The 24,725-nt window shown below is 45.4% G+C and overlaps 1 protein-coding gene across 1 annotated transcript in view; it reads right to left on the reverse strand.

The window, feature by feature from the left end:
• The window catches only part of Chchd6 (coiled-coil-helix-coiled-coil-helix domain containing 6), a 225,602-nt gene that overhangs the window by 199,309 nt on the left and 1,568 nt on the right, over nt 1-24,725 (reverse strand). The window contains exon 2 of the mRNA XM_045152834.1: nt 1,530-1,686. Within this exon, the coding sequence (XP_045008769.1) occupies nt 1,530-1,686 (157 nt within the window). The remainder of the gene's footprint in view (nt 1-1,529; nt 1,687-24,725) is intronic.

Here is a 24,725-nt window from a genome sequence, read left to right on the forward strand (position 1 = left end):
CACATCCTGGCCTGAGGAGAAAGCCAGAGCTCTCTGGCCTCTGGCGGAGGTGATAATAGCCAATGTCTCCCCATTCTCTATATGTTTTTTTCTAGGTAGGGTTTCACTCTAGCTCAGGCTGACCTGGAATATTCACTGTGTAGTCTCAGGGTGGCCTCGAACTCACGGTGACCCTCTCACCTCTACCTCCCAAGTGCTGGGATTAAAGGCATGTGCCACCATACCTGGCCCCATTCTCTTATACTTGGCAATCTGGAGATAGCAAACTTAGGTCCCCAGCAGGTCAGGTTGGACCCCACTTCTGAGCATCTGCTCCTACTATTCCTCTGCCTAAAAAATCTTTCTTGCCACCATCCTGCCTTTCAGATCTAAGCAATGCCACCCCAGCCTTAGGCAGGCTGCACAGAGGTACCCGTCATGCCCTCCAGGTGGGCCTCTCACCCTGAGGGTCTGTCTAGCAGTCACTGTGTGCAGGCAGTGCTATCTAGGAAGCTCCCAGTGTCTAAACATAGAACCCCACAGGGAATATGGGGAGAAAAGGCAACACGAACACGAGGTCACACACCACGACACCTAGACAGCTGCCCATGGGGCACAGTATAGCCTCGGCAGTGGCTTGGCACTTGAATCTTCAGCCAGCCAGTCAAACGCTTGCTAAAGAAGAAGAAGAAGAAAAAAAAAAGCCGGGTATGATGGCGCACACCTTTAATCCCAGCACCTGGGAGGCTGAAGTAGGAGGATCACAGTGAGTTCGAGGCCACCCTGAGACTATACAGTGAATTCCAGGTAAGCCTGGGCTACAGTAAGACCTGACCTTGAAAAACAAAAAAGAAAATTTTAAAAAAATCAAGTGAGGAACCCAGATTCTCACAAGCACTAAGGACTTTTATCTTTTATATTGTGATAGCCCTGTGTCTCTGTACTTTGATGCCTCCTTGCTTAAATGCTTCTTGTCATGTTTTCTCCCAGAAGTTATTTGGGAAGGGCATAAACTTCCTCATTTGTGATGGGTCCAGTGGAACAGAAGAGGGCAGCATACCAGCTCCACCTTGGCAGGAGGACAGGGCTCCTAGGACTTCACTCAAGGAGAGCTACATAAAGAGCCAGGACCAGCACACCTTCACCGGAGGGATTAGCTTGGAGTCCCTCACTAAGGTCCTCTTCGTGTGCCCACTCTCATCCACCCTTGTCACTGAGAGTGGGGGCAGAGTTGCTGAGGCTGAGTAATGCTTTCACTTCTCTGGAGCATCCTGAGAATTTCCTACCTGAGTCGTTAATCCAGTCCATCTGCCCCATCTTTCACATGCACAGAAAAGGACATGGAAGCACAGTGAGGGGAAACAGTCTGGCTCAAACTGCACAGGCTCTGAATACACAACACCAGACGCTGTCTGCCATGTGTGGAGAGTCACATGCTCGCTGGAGGCAGAGGATGGCATCACACAAGAGTTAAGGCCAGCCAAGAAGCAGCCAGAATATGCCTCTTCCACCTCTGCTCCCACCTCTGGGGATTATAGCACTTGCCATACCTGTCTGAGGGGCCTTGGAGGTGGCTTCTGGGGGGCCAGACGCAGGCGGGGGAGGAGGAGGAGGAGGAAGAGGAGGAGTAGTGGGTGGAGGGATGGGCTGCTGTGCGGCTGAAGGCTGGCTGGAGTCCTTCATGCGGTTCACCACGTTTTCAGACAGCTTCGGGAAGAATTGAGGAATGAGAAAAAGTTACATTACAGAAGTCTCTGGAAACTGACTCCTTTATTCATGCCCGAGAAATACTGAACAAACTGTTTCCTTTTACTGAAAGCCTCTGGCAGGTCTGTGTCAAACCCTCCTGGAATTCTGAGCCTACCCAGGAAGTTTCCCCTTGCTTCTACAACTCCATCGCCCTCCACCCTTCACACATACCCTGAACTTGGGGCCACTGAGTTTCCACACTCCCCACCTGTTCTGCATTTCATTCACTGACCCTTCAAACCCCACCAGTGCCACCTCCCACCCTATCCAGAACGATCGGGCCAGTAAGGACAGATCTGTGTTCCCTTGCCCCAAGGACCTTCAGATATACCCACATGAAGTACCATCCCTCTCTCGCTATGAACCGACATTCTGGCTGTGACAAGTGCCTCCCACAGGCCTGTCCTGACAGTGTGTGAAATTATCAAGGGTTGGGCTGCTCGGCACTCATCCCTCACCCCCTCCAGTGCCACACGGAGCAGATAATCAAAATACTTCTTGACTCATTTCACCTAATGAAGCCTGGGTAACCAAAACGTTCGTTCATTTTAGAGGAAGTAAAATAGGCATGAGGGTGTCATAAAACAGTTTAGTGAGATGAAATAGCAAGCTAGGGATAAATCTCAAATAAAAACCCTTAAGAGTTCACTTCAGTAAATATTTATTAAGTGCCTAATATACACAAGCCATCATAAAGTACAGTTGAGGGGAAGACTCAGAAAATGGCTTCAGGACAAAATACAGGATCAGCATTCTACTTCCAGACATCTACCACACAAAAGTGCTCCCCTGTGTATTAAGATGTGTGGTAGGGTGCTCACGGTGGTACTGGCAGAAAAAGGTTTTTTTTAAGCCCTGAAAAATATGCATGTCCAACAATAGGGAAATGGTTGGAGAAATCAGTGTACACAGGCTAGGAAGTGTCATTGCAGAGATGGAAGCCAGCCACATATAAACTGCTGGGAAGGCTGCGTGGGACACTCTGTGTGGTCAAGTCAGGCAGCTGCGTTTAAAGCTTCGTAAAAAGACACACATGCTGGGTGTGCTGGCACACACCTTTAACCCCAGCACTTGGGAGGCAGAGGTAGGAGGATTGCCTCAAGTTCAAGGCAGCCCTGAGGCTACACAGTGAATTCCAGGTCAGCCTGGACTAGAGTGAAACCCTACCTTGAAAAACCAAAAAATAAAATAAAAAAGAAATACACAACTATCAGAATGGCGACACACATAAATCTAGCTGAATCTGTGTATATCCAGATCTACATTTATGAAGCAAATCTATCCTGAGCTTTCATATCTATGCACAGATGCACAAGGTGGGCCACAGGGCTCCACACCTCAGCACTGTGGTGTAAGTTGGAGCCAGACGGCTGAGGTAGGACTTTCATTCTGTTACAAAGCCAGGCATCCGCCCAGGCAGAACGTTCAATTCTGGCCCTTTGCATCATTTTTTTCATTCATGTGAATGTGTGTTTGTGCTTTAATTTCTTTTTTTTGTCAAAGAAGGGTCTCTCTCTAGCCCAGGCTGACCTCAAACTCACAAGTGCTGGAATTAAAGGCATATATCACCACACCTGGCTGTGCCTTAATTTCTTTCCCATGAATATGCCTCTAGTGTCTAAAGGGTGTCTTAATAGCTGAATCCCTCCAGTACTTAGGAAGTACACAAATCAAACAGGTAATGATAGAGGATGAGAGAAGACCATGTCTACCAAGTAATGCAAGAGAACAGAGCCAGAAATGAACCTGTATGCTTAGGGTCAACTGATCTTCAGCAGGGCTGAGCTGCTATGGATTGGGGGCAACTGAGTTTGTCACCTAAGAGAGTGTGCTAGAAGTCTGGTCCTCAAGTGGCCATGTTGAGAGGTGATGGAACCCGTAAGAAGGAGGTCATTGCTGACTCCAGAATGGTGATATCTCTAGCATGTTCCCGCTCTCATAAGGTCATCCATCATGAGGTGATCAGTCAGGAAGCCATTACAAGAGCCAGTCACACGCTGGATTTTGAGCCACCAAATGGGAGCTATGCTGGAAAGCCTGCTGGCCCAATTCCATCCCCAGTCATCCATGTAAAGCTGCACAGAAATTTGTTTACAGTAGCAAGAGACCCTGGTGCACTCACAGAGACAGAGAGACAAACACATACACAAAGAAATAATTTTTTTTAAAAAAACACTGTGAGCTAAATGAACTTCTTAACTTCATATTTACTCAGCCTCAGGTATTTCATGATAGTAACAAACAGAATAACACAGGTGTCAGGATAATTCCTTGGGGAAAGCATAGCCTCCTCAGTAAATGACATGAAGGTCTTCATATCTACATGCCAAGAAATGAAGCAGGGGCCAGAGAGATGGCTTAGTGATTAAGGCACTTGCCTGCAAAGCCAAAGGACTCAGGTTTGATTCCCCAGGACCCATGTAAGCCAGATGCACAAGGTGGTGCATGCATCTGGAGTTCATTCACAGTGGCTGAAGGCCCTGGTGCATCCATTCTCTCTCTATCTGCCTCTATCTCTCTATTTTTTCCCTCCCCCCTCAAATAAATTAAGTAAGTAATGTTTTAAAAAGAAAAGAAATGAAGGACTCCCTATCTTAAATCATATACAAATTACTCAAAATAAATCAGTGGCCTAAATATAAGAGCTAAAGCAAGAAAACTCTTAGAAGAAAACATGGGGCTAAAAGACCTGTTTTTGGTGATGGATTCTTGGACATGATACCAGGAGAGAAAGTGAACAATGACAAAATGGACACGCCAGACTTCATCACAAGGAAAACATGTTCATTAAAGACACACAAATGAAAAATGGCCCACATAGTGGGAGAAAACATGAGTCATCACACACAAGGGATATGTATCAAGGATATACAAAGAACCAGCTAACAGAAAATAAGTAAGTGAACTCAAAAAATGAGTGGTGCTGTTGGCTAAATGTCCCTCCCAGGCACACGTGGTAAAGACTCTGATCCTCAGGGTGACGTCACTGGGAAACAGAATCCAGTGGAAGGTCCTCAGCCATAGGGCATGTGCCCTTGAAGGGGATTATGAGACCCTAATCTGTTTTTTCCTGCCTCCCTTCTTAAAAAATATTTTTTTTATTTATTTATTTATTTTGCAAGGAGAGAGGGGAGAAGAGAGAAAATGTGAGAGGAAATGAGTATGCCAGGGTCTCTTGCCACTGCAGGCAAACTCCAGACACAGGAGTGCATCTGGCTTTATATGGGTACTGGGCAATCAAACCCAGGCCATCAGGCTTTGCTACCAAATACCTTTAACCATTGAGCCATCTCTCCAGCCCCTTTCTGGCTCTTAAAGTTGGGCAATTTGCTCCCATCCTGATGTGTCAAAGCAGTGAGGCCAAGCAACAAAGAGCAGAACCTCCAAACCCAGCAGCCAAGAGAATCTTCTCTTTCTAAGTTAACTATCTGAGGTATTTTGTTACAGTAGTACAAAGCTGGCTAATACAATGGGCAAAGGACCTGAACAGAAACTCTGAGGAAGATACAGGAATGACCAACATGCTCATAAAGACATTCAACACCACCAGTCATTGATGAGCTGCAAAACCAAACCACACTGAATGCACATCACATCCACTAGAATGGCTGGGACCAAAAAGATGATGTAGTGGCATCCTTGACTGCATAAACAAAGCCTTGGATTCGACCCTCAGCACCACATAAACCAGACACGGTGGCCCATCCTTGTAATCCCAGTACTTGGGAGATGGGAAGGGGAACCTCAGCTTACACAGTGAGTCTTAGGTCGGATGGGGCTAAATGAGACTCTGCCAATAAATAAGTAAATTAAATGAATAAGCCAATCGCTAGGTTTTTGCAGATACAGATAAGTCAGATGTTCATAAGCTGTCTGTGGGAATATGAAATATGACAGCAACAGTGGAAAAGTCTGGAATTCCTCCAAAGACTGAACACAGAGTTGTGTACATTATCTAACAGCTCCACTCCAGGGATATCAGAGAAAGGGAATCCACACAAAAGTCTGTACCCTGGGATGGAGAGATGGCTTAGCGGTTAAGGCATTTGCTTGCAAAGCCAAAGGACCCAGGTTCGGTTCCCTAATATCCACAAAGCCAGATGCACAAGGTGGCGCATGTGTCTGTAGTTCATCTGCAGCAGCTAGAGGTCCTGGTATGCCCATTCTCATTCTCTCTCTCTCTCTCAAACAAAGTAAATAATTTTTTTAATTAAAAAAAAAATCTTTACCCTAGTGCTCATATCAGCATTATCCAGGATGGAAGACCTTCAAGTGTGTTCAATAAATGAGTGGATAAGTAAAATGAGGAACATCCACACAATAAATATTACTGAATCAGAAGGAAATGAAATACGATGCAGCTACAATATGGGGGACCGTGGAAAACAGGCTGAGTGAAAGAAGTCAGACACTAAGGGCCACAACCTACATGGCATATACTTGCAGGATGTGCCCAGACTAGGTAAATCTCTATACAAAAGTCAGGTTAGCAGTAGCCTCCGGTGTAGGGGAATGAGGACACTAAAAGTTGATAGCTATCAGACAAGGAGATCATGTGAGGGGGATGAGGAGGTAGTGAGCAAAAGAAATGTTATAAAGGTGGCTGTGGATATAGCACAATGGTGGAACACTTGCCTGGGATGTAGGGTTCCCCAGCCAGCATCACAAGAAATTTGAACTGCATACTTTAATTGGGTAAACTGGACAGCATGCAAATCATATTTTAAAGCAGAGAAAAAGAATCAATCGCTAAACTCAGAAGTGAGTGCCACAGGCTGGATGTCCCTCCGAAAAAGTAGAAGCAGATCCCAGGTGATGAGCTCCCGGAGGCAGCAGCTAGAGAAGCTGGAGGGCACAGACAAGACCGGGTGAGGGAGGGAGGCACTAACCACCCAACCGACTGTGCCAGGGCCAGGGAATGAGTCGCTGTATGAGTGAAAGAGACCCCTGCAGGGAGATGCAGAGCCTGCAGCCACAGGTCCTGTGGGAAGGTGTGGGGTGGCAAAGGTGAACTGACAGAACGTGACTCAGAAAGCAGCTCTGGGCAGAGGAGCCCAGACAACCATGGAGGCTGCCAAGCCAGGCAGCAACACAGCAACACAAGGCCCCGATGAACCACCAGCACGGTGGGGAGGGAGCGTGCCCTGAGGAAGTAGTGAAGGCCTGCAGCATGAAGAAAAGGCTGTGTGAGGCCGTGAATGGGACCACAGAGTAAAAGAAGAGAAAGGAGTTTGATCCCAAGTTAGTGGAAGAACTGGGTGAGAATGGCAGAAAATGGGAAGAAAAGAAACTATTTTGAGAAGCCAGCACACTAGCTTGATTGTAGATATATATATACCCTTCGATTATAAAAAGGAAAGATCCTACAAGAGTTCACCGTTTGTTCCTTTTCTGAGCTCTAACAACAGAGTGCTGTAAGGATAAACTAAATTAGGCTGAATCAGCCACACACCGAGGGTCAACACAGGACCCATGAGCGTGAGGAGGCAAGGGTGAAACAGAATATTGTCACAGGCAGCCTCGGCAGGAGCACAGTTCAGTGAAGAGAGGCCTGATTTTAAATTCTCAGGAAATTTTGCCAACTGACCAACTTCATGATAGCAGTTTGAAATTGACCCCCAGAGGGAGGTGCTCCACCACAGAAATGGCTAACACTACATACAAGGATCTTTATTGACAGGGGACATTAGCTAGAAATTCACAGCACCTCCCTCCCAGCTTCTCAGTGGACCCTGTGAGAACGCACCATTCTCCGAGGGGCTGGAAGAGAAGAACATGTGTCCTGAGGGTGGACTACATGGGGCTCTTCAAATCAAGGTGGACATGGGGAAGGCAGCAAAGACATGAGGATCCGGTGAAAGAGGCAGTCAATGAGCCCAGCATGGTGGCACATGCCTTTAATCCCTGCATTTGAGAGGCCAAAATAGGAGGATCATTGTCAGTTCAAGGCCAGCTGGGGCTAGAGTGAGACCCTAAGAAAGAAAGAGAAAGGAGAAAGAAGAGAGGGAGGAAGGGGGAAGAAGAGAATGAGGGAGAGAAGAGGGAAAGAGAGAGAGGGAGGAAAAAGAAGGGAGGAAGGGAGGATGGGAGGGAAGGGGGAAGGAAGGGGAGGGGAGGGCTGGGCATTTACAGCGAGCAATGTCCAGGTCCACATTGACAGGAGGAGCAGCCCTGACACCTCAGAGGAGCCTCTGGCTGCACAGCCCATGGGAAGACACCATGACCATGACCCGTTTTCCTTCACTGGGCATTTGTTTAAGTGCTGCAGTCACAGCACTCCAGAAACAGGTGGGAACAGCAGAAAAGAAAGAAACATTGTCCTTGACTGCATGGAACTAGAGGAAGACGAGACACAGAAACAAGTGTTTTCTTTTCCTTTTTGCAGTGCTAAAGACAGTGCCTGGGGCTTTGGATATGCTAGCAAACGCTTTACTGCTGAGCCACACCTGACCCCAACATATTCTCTTTCATGTAACCAAAGACACCATGAACTTAAGTCACATCGCCATTTGATACAGCCTGATGAAAGACAAGAAACACTCATGAAATTAACATTCTCCCTATTGTATCACACCCCTATTTCAGAGATGTTAAACATATTCTGAAAAATCAGTGAAGGTGTGAGGGTGCCTTTGAGAAAAGAAACACATTACTGACGTGGTGATAGCACACAGGGGCAAGGGAGGGTGAGCGCAGGAAGCCACGCACATAGAAGTGTGCCTAGACAAGTTGCGTGTGTACCATTCCTGCTCTCAGATGAGCACTCCCAAGTGCAGCCAGAGGCTCTGCTCCAGGCAGGGGAGAGTAAGTGCAAGTGTCTGCAAAGACTGAGTCTGGAGCCAGGCATGGTGGCGCACGCCTTTAATCCCAGCACTCGGGAGGCAGAGGTAGGAGAATCGCCGTGAGTTCGAGGCCACCCTGAGACTACATAGTGAATTCCAGTTCGGCCTGGACCAGAGTAAGACCCTACCTTGAAAAACCAAAAAAATATTTTAAAAGACAGTCTGCTATGTCCAAGGACTCGACAGAAGGCCACTGCGGTAAGTGTGGGAAGGAGGAGGACAGCAGATGATCAGGCCAGAGGGCAGACAAAGGTGAGACCTCACATGGCTGGCAGACCAAGGTCTAATGGCCAAGTCTGGCCACAGCGAGGATCACAGACTCCAATTTGTCAGTCCCAGCCCAAGTGACGTCAGCTCAACCACACTGCCTGGTGAGTGAGGGGTTAAGGAAAACATTGGCACAGTTCTTGTTGGCGGTGAGAGATTTGTAATATTTTTTGATGTTGCTACAAAGTACAGCGAGCAATATTTTTAATCAACAAATACACACACAGTAGTCATGCGAGAATAAACACCATCTGGGCAGGCTCCTCGCACCAACAGAACCAGAATGGAGGCCTCGAGTGCCAGGCAGGGTGGGTGCTCAGTACCACAGGCCCGCTGGCCACAGAGGGTTCAATGTGGTCAGCAGGACAAGGGACATATCCAGAGCAGTGCTGAGAGACAGGAAGTTCTTCCTATTGCTAGGTGTGCTGGGACCTTGACTTCTCTGAGCTCCCTTTCCTGACCTATGCAGTGCAGTGCCCCAGGCCAGCTGGCTTTAACACAGCTCAGGGAAAAAAATGCTGAACACTGAGCCCTCCTGGGTCTGAATCCAAGAAAGCCATTGACTAGCTGTGTGACCTTGGGCCTTCTTATTTCTAAATCAGTTTCTTCATCTGTGAGATGGAAATAATTAATGGTCGCGACTGACTGTAGGGCTGGGGTAGGATTAAATGAAGCAATCTGCAAAAAACAGTTGGCACAAAGAAAACAATCAATGTGAGCTATTAAGTGGAACTGCCACAACACACACAAATACTAGTTAAAACCCAGGCCAGACATATATTGGGCACGCACAAATGTATGAGAGGATCAATAGCAAAGGTCGTTAATATTTAGCATAGAATGAGCAGTGTCTGCTGAGCCAATGTAAGGGGGAGATGGGAGACAGAATAGCTATGCAACACTCCACTGCCACGCTGCCACCTCCCAAGAGTGAATACTCACTATCCCTCACTCGCCACATGAATCCTCGCATCCCACACCCACTTTCCAGCGGAGGAAACCCAGGCACAGAGAGGGTGAAAGACCCATGCCACAGCACAGCCATGGCTCAGCTCCAGGGCCCATGCCTCAGGGTGTTGTCTGGACATCCAGAGTGAGGGGAGATGCACTTACTACACAGCACTATAGGCTGGACGGGCCCCTAGGAGGACAGCTCTGACAAATGCAAAGGTGGCAAAAAAGCAGAGGGTCAAGAGGGCTAAGAGAAAACCAGGGAATAAGGTGGGCTCAGGGACAATGGGGACTATGTAGACCCCTCACTGAAATCCTGTGGCTAGCCTACTCTGTCTCCTCCTCATCACTCCATTTGGTTCTCCTCACAGCATTTACTTCAACTGACACAATACACTTGTGTACTCTTACACCCACCAGAATGTAAGTGCCAGCCATGGGAGCTAGGATTCCATTTTGCTCTAGCTGCATTTTTCGAGCCTAAAAAAGTCCCTGGAACATTAGAGATGCTCAAATTTTGTTAAACTAAATACTTATTAAAGGCATCATGTTAGACTCCCATTAGTGTGATAAAATTCCTAGGATCATCAACGTCAAAGGCTTATCTTGGCTCACACTTTCAGAGGCTTTGGCCCATCGTCACTTGACTCAACTGCTTTCAACCTATGATGGCATTACAGTCTGGTGAAGGAAGCCTATTCCTGCTCCCTTTCAGGGTGGCTGCAAAGCAAAAAGAGGTGGAATTCCAACAATCCCTTCACGAGCATGCTCCCAATGACCTAATCTCCTCTCACAAGGACTTTACAGTATACCTCACCACCTAAAACTTCCACCTCGCAATAGTGCCACAGGCTCTGAACCATTCCCTCAACACAAGCAGGCCTTCAAGAGACTTATGCAAACTATGTCAAGTATGTAAAGCTTTGACAGGCATCAACAGTATTCAAAGAGCTCAGTAAACAGAGTAGATGAGAAAAACCAGACAGCGTCTGTCACAAGAGTCAGAAAGAAGCAGCTCAGCTAAGGGGCCCCAGGAGTCTCAGTGACAGAACCCTACAGTCTAGCTTGGAGGAAGATGGCTTGTATGAAGTTTTGAGCACATTCCACATGGCAGCCTCTTTTAGAAGGAGTGGGGATAGAGTGTGGCCTTCCAGAGCAAGGGAGAGCAGGCACACAAGGAGGGAGTGCAGAGAGACCTTGAGATTTGGTCAGACAGAACACAGGCAGGTGCACAAAGAAAATAAGTGCACAGGGAGGGGTACTGGGGGGCCCATCTGTCGAGAGTCCTGAATGACAAGTCAAGACTCTGCAATTTTGCTGCTATCTATTGGGAACCACACTGCACCTTCTGAAAGGGCCCTGGCTTGTTCTCCTCTGCACAAAACAGTCTGGCAAAGCAGACAGGGAGACTGAGGTCACTGAAATGCAGTGGAAATGACAACAGGGGAGTGCAAACCAGGAGTAAGAGGCTGAGGCAGGCTCACCGCAGGGTGGGGAGGGTGGGGGGTGTTTAGTGGGATGATGAAGACACTAAGGAAGTGAAATCACTTAAAACCTGTCTGAAAGCACAGGGCAAGTGCAAAAGCAATTACAGAAGCATACACACCATGATCTCATTTGTGTAATAAAAAAGGAAAGAGTGTACTTCTATACACAGGCTTAGAAAGAGGCTGAAAGTATCATGAGAGACTGTGAACAGTTGGCATTTAAAAATAAGACCCATTCTTGCAAGAAGAAAAAGTCATAAAGTAACAGAGGAGAAATGACAGCAAGGCTCCCAGCCTGGCTTGCTGCAAGAGGGAGGTGTCATTCCGAAGCCAAGAGTGGCCCTGCCGTTCCATGGGAAGCGTTCTACACACATCCAAGTAGCTCTGTTCCTCAGGCAAGCTGCGGCTGCTCAGGAAGCTGGAGTGGTTGCATGTGGAGGAAGAAATCAAGGAACCTCTTATGTGAGTACCCAGGGGCAGATGTAATTTCCCTACACTCCAGAAGGGGGCAACAGAGCACACGGCTGGAGCAGAGACCATCAAATCCCAGTGTGAAAGACAAGGCACCTATTACTGATGGTAAACTCTAAGAACAGCTGCTATGCACTACTCCTTGTGCACGCACCACATGCCAGGCTCGTGGGAGATGCATCCCTTGTGGACCAACATCTTATAGATGAAGAAAGGAGTCAGGGAGGCTAAGGCATACAACCATAATCACAGATGTCCCAAGTGCCCAGAGTCAACACTCTAAGTAGTGTTATCTGCACAGAAGGTGAAAGGCACATGCACTCCTCTGAGGCAGCAACCAACCATTTGCACAGAAGACATTTGGGATGCCATGTCCCCTCCACTGAGTCCAGAGAGGTGAGGGAGGAGCACCTAGGAATTCATGAAACACAATCCACTTAAATGAGATGGCTGAGCATGGTGGCTCATGCCTATAATCCCAGCAATCAGGAGGCTGAGGTAGGAGGATCAATATGAATTGAATTGGAGGCCACCCTGGATTACAGAGTTCCAAGTCAGTCCTGGCTAGATTGAGACCCTGCCTCAAAAAATATATATAAATAGGGGTTGGAGATATGGCTTAGTAGTTAAGGCTCTTGCCTGTGAAGCCAAAGGACCCAGGTTCAATTCCCCAGGACCCACCACGTAAGCTAGATGCACAAGATGGCACAGGCATCTGGGAGTTTGTTTGTGGTGTCTGAAGGCCCATGTGCACCCATTCTCTCTAGATAGATAGATAGATAGATAGATAGATAGATAGATAGATAGATAGAAAGGCCTCTTTCCCTCTCTCTCAAATAAAATATTTAAATATATATCTACATATATATCTACATATATATATATATATATATATATATATATATAAATTCTTATACACACACACACCTGTTTAAATGAGATGAACATCAATGCAAAAATAGGCACATTTTATTTATACATGTTACTAGGCATAGTTGAGAAGCAGCAACATGAAGGCAGTTTCCTTGGTTCAAGATGTGAGACATCAGCTCCCTGGTAGGTAGAAGTGTCACCACAGTCACTTTAGCTCAAGTGTGGTGCTGAGGAAGGGCTTGGTTAAGATTAGGTGGTAATACCTCATTATTAGTGTATTATACAAGATTAGGTGGTACATGGCCACACTTCACCCACACAATGCCACATTTCCTAAGGTCAGGCTGGGTGCCAAGGCATTGTGTAAGTCTCCTCCCAGACAACTCTAAGATCAAATCAGTTCTGTGCTCTCTCCTACTCTGGGCTGATGATGGCTCCTGCACACACAGAGATAGGGTCGGCTGAGCACCAGTTAGTGCTAACTGGACACCTTCCAGACAAACCAACTTATCAAAAGTCTCAGTCAGTCTGGTTCCTGGGTCTGGACACCTCAATCCTTGACCGGGACTGTTGCCTTGGAAATTTCATTCCTCGTCCTTCAGCTTCCCATAATATTGCTCACCACAGCTGTAATTCCCAGGAAGTAAGTGACAAGAAGAACCCTTGGGGACCTGACACCAGGCATGGCACACACAAGTGCCCACTGGGGTCAGCTCAATGGCAGAAACAAATAAAACAGGTCTAGCAAAGAAGTAAACACAAACTACCAGACACAGTGAAGGTAGGGCCCAGGGAACCAAGAGGGTGCAGCCGCCTTGGGAAGAGACCAGACTGTCAATGAGTTATTTTTTCTTCTTAAAAAAAAAAAAAAATTCTGTGAAGCCTCCCAGCTTTTAAGTGATAGCAATTAATTCACACCTATTAATAACATAAAGTTTCTGGGCTCACAGTTGGAAGCAAGAAAACCAGCCAATGGCTTGAAATTCTATCCAACAAGCATCTTGCTGACTTGTGGCAGGCCTCTGAGCCATGTGCTAGGCACTGAAATCGCTCTGACATGGCTCATGTCAACTGGGAAGAAGGAAGTAAGCAAGCAAGAGATCATTTGGAGGGCTGGAGAGGTGATTTAGTGGTTAAAGTACTTGCCTAAGAAGCCTAAGGACCCATGTTCAACTCTTCAAATATAACATAAGCCAGATGTACAAAGGTGAGGCAAGCGCAAGGTTGTACATGCCCACTAGGTGATGCAAGCATCTGGAGTTTAATTGTAGTAGCTGAGGCCCTGGCCAGCCAACTGTCTCTCTTGCTCTAAAACAAAAGAAAATAAAAATAAAAGAAACAAGAGATCACTTGGCCCAGGGCCATAAGCAGTACAAGGTGAGCTGAGCAGAAGGTAACTCAGAGCATGGTCCTGAAGAAGGAGGAGGACTTGACTAGCCTGAGGAGGAAAGGAAAATACAGACAGGATGGAGTTGCAGGCCAGAGGCAAGAAGCAGCTCAGAGTACAACAGGAAGGAGTGTCCCGGACTGGGACATGCAATGGAGACTAGGCGAGAGGGCATCAGCACACCCAGTGCCTTGTGGGCCTGGCCAGGAAATGGACCTTTAACCCAGAGACACGGGCAGCCTTGGACATGACACAATCAACCTTGTCTGAACAGTCTCTAACACAGGAAGTGGAAAAGGCTGCTTTGAAGAACAGGATGAAAGGGCTAGCTGGAGAGATGGGCTTTTCCCTCCTATGTCACCTCCTTCCTTTTGTTGGTTTTGTGGTAGTGCTGGTTGTGGTTGTGGTTATTATCTGTTTGTTTGGTTTTGAAGTAGGGTCTCACTCTAGCCCAGGCTGATCTGGAACTCACTCTGTAGCCCAGATTGGCCTTGAACTCACAGTGATCCTCCTACCTCTGCCTCCAGTGCTGGAATTAAAGTTGTGCACCACAATGCCCAGCTTCCATATTCCTCCTTCTGAGCTACTTGAATTTTATGACCATTTACCACAAAACTCAAAATGTTAATACCCTGGTAGCACCCAAAGTACAGATTTGTGGGAAGCAGGCCTACTAGGAAAAAGAGTAATCTGTCGGATGGAAAAGAAAGATGTCATGGGCCTGAGCTGAGCTGAAAGCAGCGAGGACAGGGCTGGGTATGTGGCTCGGGGGTAGAGACCTTACCAAGCACACACCAAGCCCTGGGTTGCCGCCTCAGAACTGCCAGGAAATTTTTTTTTTAATTTTTTTTAAATTTTATTTTATTTATTTATTTGAGAGTGACAGACACAGAGAGAAAGACAGATAGAGGGAGAGAGAGAGAATGGGCGCGCCAGGGCTTCCAGCCTCTGCAAACGAACTCCAGATGCGTGCGCCCCCTTGTGCATCTGGCTAACGTGGGACCTGGGGAACCGAGCCTTGAACCGGGGTCCTTAGGCTTCACAGGCAAGCGCTTAACCGCTAAGCCATCTCTCCAGCCCAGGAAATTTTAAAAAAAGAGAAAGAAAGGCAAAACTGAGTCTGTGGGAGGGTAAAGCTCAAGGCCTGTCACTAAAGGTTGAGGAAGAGAAGCAGGAAGCCACTGCTGGCTTTCTAGATGTGGAGCCATGGAGCCGTTTAACCTAAGAAGGAGATTCCAGAAGAGATGTAGGCAGGTCCCTAGTGGGCACAGTGAATCAGAGCCACCCACAGGACCTATGATGTGTAAATGGATGTGGAGGGCATTTGGAGCAGCTCTAGATTGGCTATTTAGAATTCAGACATCAAGCACTCAGGAGGCAGAGGTAGGAGGATCACTGTGAGTTCAGGGTCACCCTAAGACTACATAGTGAATTCAGATCAGCCTGGGCTAGCATGAGACTCCACCTCAAAAAACAACAACAACAACAAAAAAATTGAGAATCCATCTGCTCAAGAAAGAGAAGGGCCAGTATCCAGTGTCAGAGTACAAAAGAGACAAAGGTTAGAAGGAAACATCCTGAAGCTTTTATCATACCCAGAGAAATGGCAGAGATGGCAGTTGTGGCCCTGGAACCAGATACACTGTGATATGGAAAGAAGGCAGGATTTGCCACCCACAAGGATCAGGGTCTTCCCTTCCTGAATGGGGAACCAGCCCTGGGTGAGCTAAGCATGTATATTCCAACAGCTATCCCCGTATCTATGTTTTATAGGTTTATCTTTCACTAGAAACCTCTCAAGCACTACTTAGAGAGTACTACAGTGGAATTTTACCTTACATGAGGGTCACACTCTCACAGGTGGAAATCACTGTGGAATTTTTATCACTGGCTACCCACTCCATCCTTTAATGTATAGCCTATATAATCCCTCATATGAGTTCAGGAACCCTCAAGCCAGAAAGGAGGGCACCATGGAAAAGTCCAGGCCTTCATACCATCCTGCCTCAATGGACGAGGAGGGAAATGTACAGGAACTAGAGTGTTCTGTGTCCCTGCACAATCTGATCCTCTCTGTTTTCTAGCACATTAATACAAGCCAGAAGATGTGACATGTTTTGGACCATCGTTGAGAAGCACATATGTGGTAACACCTAGCCCAGGGACTGGCACAAGTGTGTACTCAGGCAGTGTTTGCTGGACTCAAAATTCAAACTCAGACACCAAACCCTGGAAAGTGGAAGAGAAGTTGGCTGCCTGTTTCCTGTTGTGACTCCATCAAATTACACTCACCCAAATCATGAGCCATGATTTAAAGGTGAGGAACACTGAAGAAGTCTTGTGATCTAGCCCACTGAAGAACCTATGAGAAGTCATGAGCCATGCAGAGTTTAGGGCGAGGAACAGTGGAAAAGCCTCTTGATCAAACCACTGAAGAATTTACATGAAATGAGAGCATGGAGGTGCTACATCACTCTCTGTCTCTCTGAAGGATCTGGGCCTATGTCCAGGTCTTCTGAGATGTTTTGCTTACCATCCTGACTTTAAGCAAGCCAACTAAGATGAAGGATGCAACCAAAATGCAGGCATCACAGACTTAACGTTTAGCAAGAACAAAAAAAGACAAAGAATAGGAAATAGTAACAATATACAATATGGTAACAGAGCGTTCATGTTCAGTGGACAATGACCTGCGTGCTGGGTGACAGCATGGTGGAAAAGAAAGCTTGCTGTGCCAAAACAAAGTCCCTATTCAAGCCTTGGAAGGGTATGAATCTCATGACAGCCACTAAAGACTGCCAGTTTGGATAGAACTGTCAACTCACTGAGCCAAGAGTGCAATCCAAAATGTACACAGTAATAACCAGACACTCCAGGGTTAAACCATCAACCTTTGTCCAACCTTTGAGCTTAGGAAAGAGAAGGAGGATATGAGGACTCAAAGGAAAGGGGAATGGACTATTAAAAGGTAAAATCAATCTGATAAATGGAACCTGCAGAAACCCTCAGCTAACATAATGAAGGAGAGAAGACTGAATGTTTCCTCCATAAATTCAGGCAAAGACATTACTCTTACCACTTCTCTCCAATGGTACTACTGGTCCAGCAATGCACTATGAAAAGGGAAAGAAATCCAGGTAGAAAAGGAAGAAGCAAAACTCTATGTGCAGAAACCAGGCTACCTATAAAATATGCCAAGGGATTAACACAGTAAAAAAAGCAGTAAGTAAGCCATGCATGGTGGCACACACCTTTAATGCCAGCACCTGGGAGGCAGAAGTAGGAAGATTGCCATGAGTTTGAGGCCACCCTGAGACTACATAGTGAATTCCACGTCAGCCTGAGCTAGAGTGAGACCCTATCTCAAAAGTAAAAAAAAAAAAAAAGCAGTACGTAGGGCTGGAGATATGGCTTAGTGGTTAAGATACTTACCTGCAAAGCCTAAGAACTCATGTTTGAATCTCCAGGTCCCACATAAGCCAGACACACAGTGACATAAGGTCACACATGTACACAAGGGGGCACACATATCTGGAGTTCATTTGCAGCAGCTGAAGGTGCTGGTGCACCCATTCTTTCTCTCTCAAATAAATAATAAAAATAAAATTTTAAAAAGAGGTAAGTAGGGCTGGAGAGATAGATTGCTTAATGGTTATGCTTACCTGCAAAGCCTAAGGACCATATTCAACTTTTCAGATCCCACCTAAGCCAGAGCACAAAGGTGAGGTAAGCACCGAAGGTCGCACATGCCCTCTAGGTGGTGCAAGTGTCTGGAGTTCAACTGCAGCAGCTGTGGCCCTGGAGCACCAATTCATTCTCTCTCTCTCTCTCTCTCTCTCTCTCTCTCTCTCTCAAATAAAAAATTAAAAAGCAATAAATAAATAAGGACAACAGTTCCCAAGACATCAGATCCATATGCAGAAATCAACTGTATTTCCACATATTAGCAATGACAAATCCAAAGATGAATTTTTTTAAAAAAAACTTCCTTCACAACAATAACAAAAAATGTAGCTGGGGAGATGGTTCAGCAGTTAAAAGCACTTGCAAAGCCTGCTGGGTTCAATCCCTTAGCCATCTCTCTAAAGCCCGAGGGGCATTCCTTGGTAGCAGCAAATTAATTAATTAAAGAATAAACACTTGGGAATAAATTTAAGAAAAGAACTGTAAGACCTATCCACTAAAAGTACAAAATGCTACTGAGGAAAATACAGAAGATCTAAAAAACAGACAGACATTTTCTATTCACAGGCTTAAGACTCCACACTGCTCAAATGGCAACTCTTCCTAAAGTAATCCAAACATTCAATCTTAACAGGCCTTTTTCTGCAGAAGTTGACACATTGATCCTAAAATTCACATAGGAATGAAAAAGAAAAAAAAAATCGGAACAGCTAAAACAATCTTGAAAAAGAACAAAGTTGGAAGCTTTACACTTCCCAATTTTCAAACTACAAAAGTACAATAATTGTAGCAGTGTGGCACTGGCAGGATAGACAGAGATCAATGGAACAGAACTAGAAGTTCAGAAATAAACCCTTATGTTTATGCTCAGTGGATTTTCACAAAGGTTCCAAAGCAATTCAACAGGGAAAAATATTCTCTTCAACAAATGCAGTATGGAAAAGATATCTCATGCGAAAAGGATGCATTTAGATCAGGGTTCAGCAAATGCCAGTGCCTGAGCAAGGACCAACCCACAACTTGGTTTTGTTTTCATTACATTTGTCTATGGCTGCTTTTTCCAACAGCGGCAAAACTAAGTAGTTATGACAGACACCCTCTGGTCTACAAAGTTTGAAGTACTTACTATCTGGTTATTTTTTAAATTTTTAATTTATTTGTAGGCAGAGAGAGAAAGTGCTGTACATGACCTCCAGATGCATGTGCCACTTTGTGCATCTGGTTTGATGTGCGTACTGAGGAATCAAAAAAGAAACAAAAAAAAGACAAATTTCAGGGGCTGGGGAAAATGGTTCAAAAGTTAAAGGTGCTTGCTTGCAGTGCCTACTAGCCCGGGTTCAATTGCCAAGCCATACATATAAGCCAGACACAAAAGTGGCACAAGCATCTGGCACTTGTTTGCAACAGCAAGAGGTCCTGCAGGGCGCACCCATACACACATGTGCAAATAAATAAATTATTTTATTTTAAAAAGATAAACTGCAAAATTATAAACAGTTACAGGGCTGGGGAGATGGCTCAGCAGTTAAAGGCATCTGCTTGCCCAGCCTGCTGGCTTGGGTTCAATTACCATGTAAAACAGATGGGCATTCATTTGCAGCAGCAAAAGAAGTTGGTGCACCTACAAACACACACATATTTAAAAGATAAACAAGCAGTCACACTTAAAAGACTCTATTATAAAAATGGAATATATCGGAAGACACTTGCAAATCAGAATGTAATAAGGGGTTTGGACCCAGCACAAAGACATCTTATAACTCACTAAAAACACAAATAGCCCAATTGCAAATGAGGAAAAGATGTGACTATTCATTTCACCAACGAAAATACATGGGTAGCAAATAAGCACATGAAAAAAATGTGCATCATTACTCACTAGGGAAATGCAAATTCAAACCACAATGTGGACACCACTACAGCCACCAAAGCTGCTAAGTCAGATAGAAAACAAGAGTTGAGAAGGTATCAACTCGATCCCTCATACATTACTGGTGAAAATAGAAAGTGGTACAGCCATTTTAGGAAACAACTTGGCAGTTTTATAAAAAGTTTAACTTAACTTGCCAAATTCATAAACAGAATGACCCAGTAAATCTGCTCTCAAGTTCCGAACTATAAGAATGAAAACATAATGTCAGAAAAAAAAGTCTTCATAGCATAATTCATATTAGTGTAGAATGGGGAAAAAGTCAAATGTCCATTGACTGGTGACTGAACACACAAAACCCCTTATGTACCCACACAACAGGCTACAGCTCAGCAATGGAAAGGCACACACCAATGGAGCAATACCAAAATCCCCAAGTGGGACCCAGTATGATGCAATGGTCCCTGGCCTAGAATGCACAAGGCTCTGAGTTTCACCTCCAGCTCCGTAAAACAAAACAAGCAAACAAAAACACCACTAAATAAAAGCCAGGCATAAGATACAGAAATACCCAGAAAAGGCAAGTTTATAGCAGCAGCAGGATAGGTGGTTATCTAGAGCAGGGAGTGACTGCGACTAGGTACAGGGTATATTTTCAGGTCTTTTGTGTGTGCTTAAGTGTATGTGATGTGTGTAGGGAGGCCTGAGGTCAACATCAGATGTCTTCCTCAATCATTTTCCACCTTCTTTTATTTATTTTTTGTTCATTTTATTTATTTATTTGAGAGTGACTGAGAGAGAGGGAGAGAAAGAGACAGATAGAGGGAATGGTGCGCCAGGGCTTCCAGCCACTGCAAACTCGACGCGTGCACCCCCTTGTGCATCTGGCTAACGTGGGTCTTGGGGAATCAAGCCTTGAACCGGGGTCCTTAGGCTTCACAGGCAAGCGCTTAACCACTAATCCATCTCTCCAGCCCTCCACCTTCTTTGTTGAGACAGGGTCTCTCACTGAACTTGCTGCTCAGGTTCCCAGAGAACCCTAGGGACTTTCCTATCCCTGCCACCCAGTGCTGGGACTACAGGCACATACCACCACATCCAGCTTTTACATGGGCGCTGGGTGTCTAACTTAGGTACTCATGCTTGTGCGGCCAACTACTAGGCCTTTTAAATGTCCTACAATCAGACTGGCTGACAGTTACCTAATTCTGAATTTTACTTTAAAGTCATTTTTTTCCAAAGAAAGAAAAATTAGCCTCACTATAAAACCTTTGAAAACTGATCCTGACTAAAGAATTACAATGTGGCTTCTAGGCTACCACTGTGTTCACAGCCTTGCCTGACATCCAGGGACCAGTCTGAACTGAGTAACTAGCCAGCCTGCTCAACATCCTTACCTGTCATATGTGCCAAGCACACAGGCTGTGGAGCCACAGTCTAAGCTTCCAAGTCTTGGACTAATTCACTACGTGATCTTGGATTACTTCCTACTGTCAAACCTGCTTCCTGACTTGTGAGAATGATAGCTCACCTCTGAAGATGGGGATAATGGCATTTCATAAGGTCAGCAACGACACTGTGGGGGGGGGGGGAGGGGGTAGGGTTTAGCTCTAGCCCAAGCTGACCTGGAATTCACTCTGTAGTCTCACTCTGTAGCCTTGTAATTCACAGCAATCCTCTACCTCTGCCTCCCAAGTGCTGTGATTAAAGACATGTGCCGCCATGCCTGGCTAAAATGACATTCTTAAATACATATGGCACAGGGCTTAGCAGAGTACATATTCCCCTCCCCCCTTCACAAGGCTGGCTCAGATCATACCTTCAAATGTCTTCAAAAAGGCATTTTCTCACCACCCCACTTCAAGCAGGCATAAGTCTTGTTATTCTTTTTAATTTCCTTCTTAGAACTTGTAGCTTTTATTTATTTGCCTTTTTGTTCTTTCCAGCCCATCCTCCCATATTAAGCTGAGGTCTCCATGGCAGCAGAGACTTTGGCTTTGGTCTTCACGGTCTCTGTAAGGCCAGGCCAGTATCAGGTAGATAACCTTTCAGCACTAAACGTTGGCTGAGGTGACAAATACATGTCTTGGGCTGTCTCTTGTGTATCTGACAATCTCTTTCATGGTGTTTTCCCTCCCCGTGGTCCAGAACAGGCCTCACAGGAGCATTGAAAGCTCAAGTTGCTGCCGTGGGAAGGATGGAATAAGCCTGGATTGAGGAAGTAGTTTCCCAAAGTGAGCAGAGCAGTGGGGAGGTGCATAGATGGCAACAGGGAGTGGCTGGGAAAATGAAGAGTCCGGATGCCAACAAGCAACCAAATTCAACTGGATTTCTGGAATGGCTGCTTATATGGCATGGAGAAAAGAAAAGTACACACACACACAGGACACTGTTGCCATTTGGAGTGCCTTGTTATTAGTCGGATGAGATTCAATGTACTGGTTACAAACAGTCTTTATGTATTTCATACATGTTTGCTCTGAAAACTGGAGTTGAATATAATTGCAGCACTTTGCATTAATTAAATTTCTTTTACCTTCCATGGAATTAGGGCTTTGAACTCGCTATGTAAATTTATGCAAATGTGCATGCAAATGAGTGAGGCTCTAACATTTAATTTTAAGAGAACTAGTATACTGGAACCAGGCCCCAGAGATTAAATACAAGTGATCTCTAAGAATATTTGGTGTCTGTGAAGGGGCTGGGGGAGATACTCTTCTTTGGCATCTTCTTCTCCTTACTTGCTCACTTTGGTAACTACTTTGTTGACCTGATGATTGTTTTTTAATGCCTTTTACTCAGCTGCCTATGAACAAGATGAACTCCTCAACCCTTGAGTAATTACTAACAGAAACAGCCTGCAGGGGGCTGCAGAGACGGCACAGTGGTTAAAGGTGTTTGCTTGCAAAACCTACCAGCACTGGGTTGAGTCTCCAACACACCCACATAAAACCAAATGCGAAAAGTGGAGCAACTGTTTAGTGTTCATCTGCAGTGGCAGGAGTGCCTGGTGTGTACACATGCACGCATGCACGCAAATAAATAAAATTTAACCAAGTGTGGTAGCACACACCTTTAGTATCAGCATTAAGGGGGCTGTACAATGAGTTGAAGGCAAGCTTGGGCTACAGAGTGACTTCCAAGTCAGGCTGAAATAGAGACTACCTCAAAAAATAAATAGCCGGGTATGGTGGCACAAGCCTTTAATGCCAGCACCCAGGAGGCAGAGGTAAGAGGATCACTGTGAGTTCAAGGCAAACCTGAGACTACATACTGAATTCCAGGTCAGCCTGGGCTACAGCAAGACCCTATCTCAATAAATAAATAAATAAAGGCCCTAAATACTTCATTACCATCTCATTTTTTTTTCCTTCTACCTCCTCTTTGAAACTATGAACACAAGCAAAAGGACATGGCTTTCATGACACAGGGCCAAGCACCTCACTGTGAGTCCCTGAAGAGCCATGGAACTCATTTGCCCAAGCAGAAAAAGAAGCAATCAAACTACCACCAAAGTTCTCTTGTTCAAGAGCCTGAAGTAGGGTAGCATTTTGCATAAATCAGGTACAGGCAATGTCAAAAATTTTCAGGCAGGCTGGACAGATAACTTAGTTAAGGCATTTGCCTGCAAAGCCTAACGACCCAGGGTCAATTCCCCAGAACCCATGTAAACCAGATGCACAAGGTGGTGCACACGTCTGGATTCATTTGCAGTGGCTAGACGCCCTGGTACATTCATTCTCTCAGGCAAGCACTTTAACGGCTGAGCCATTTGTCCAGCCCTCATCCATTCTCTCTATCTGCCTCTTTCTCTCTCTCTCTCTCTCTCTGTATCTCTCTCTCTCTCTCAAATAAATAAATAAATAAATAAATAAATAAATAAATAAATAAATAAAATATCTAAAAAATTGTTTCAGGCTGGGGAACTTGAAATAGTGAAACTTGAAATAGTGAGAAAAGGATGCTTTTTACATGCAAGAGACCTACATTTAAGTCCCAGAAGTTATTCAACACCTTAGACAAAAGTCTTGGCCGGGCATGGTGGTGCGTGCCTTTAATCCCAGCACTCGGGAGGCAGAGGTAGGAGGATTGCCATGAGTTTGAAGCCACCCCGAGACTACATAGTGAATTCCAGGTCAGCCTGAGTAGAGTGAGACCCTACCTCAAAAAACAAACAACAACAAAAAAAGTTTTTAACTTCTCTAAGCCTGAGTCTCTATCTTCAGAGTTTATTCTGTGCAGAATTGTTAAGAAAACCAGAAACAAGCTGTAGCCAATATGATGTCAACTTAGGAGTCACCTCCAAAAGCATTCTGCTGAACCCCTGAAAACCCAGGCCAACATCCCTCTAAACAGAAGACCCAGTGACAAGGGTGGGAGAGCACCTAGTCTTTCAAAAAAAGCCACCTCTCCTCGTCTCATTTTTTTAATTTAATTAATTTATTTGAGAGAGGGAGAGAGTATGTTAGAGAGAGATAGAATGGGTATGCCAGGGCCTTCAGCTACTGTAAACAGACTCCAGACACTTGCTCCATTTTATGCATCTGGCTTACATGGGTTCTGGGGAATCAAACCTGGGTTCTACTGGCTTTGCAGACAAATGCCTTAACCATTTCTCCAACCCTCATTCTTGCCACAAGCCAAGTTAGCAAGACTGCATACCACCTGTGAGCACCAAAAGTGCCACATGCTCGGACAGGCTAACAGAAACCCCACAAAGCACTGTGTACATTTTCTCAAGTTCTACACTCATCCTCTTACCCTCAGCAGCATGAAGAATAATCTCACACATTTTTTTAATGAGGCAATTCTACTTCAATAAAACAACTTTTTCACCTAAGGTCACATTGCTAATGAACCTAGATGTCAGACTTCATAAGGTCTTTTTCAGAACTATCTCCCTAGTGAATTCACCTATGCTCCATGCTGTTTAAATTTGGTACATTTCATTCGGTTCATCCATATAATCACTCAACAATTATTGACAAAGTACCCTTGATGTAATGGACAGGTATAGAATCAAGAAAAATGTACTAGTTCAACAAACAGCCCAGGACTTAACCTATTTCAGTCTTATGTCTCTGTGATGGTTAATACTATCAACTTGACAGTATCTATAATCACCTAGGAGACAAATCTCCAGGCACAGCTGGGAGGGTTTCTAG

This window comes from Jaculus jaculus, chromosome 6 (assembly GCF_020740685.1).
Source record: "Jaculus jaculus isolate mJacJac1 chromosome 6, mJacJac1.mat.Y.cur, whole genome shotgun sequence".
Lineage (NCBI taxonomy): Eukaryota > Metazoa > Chordata > Mammalia > Rodentia > Dipodidae > Jaculus > Jaculus jaculus.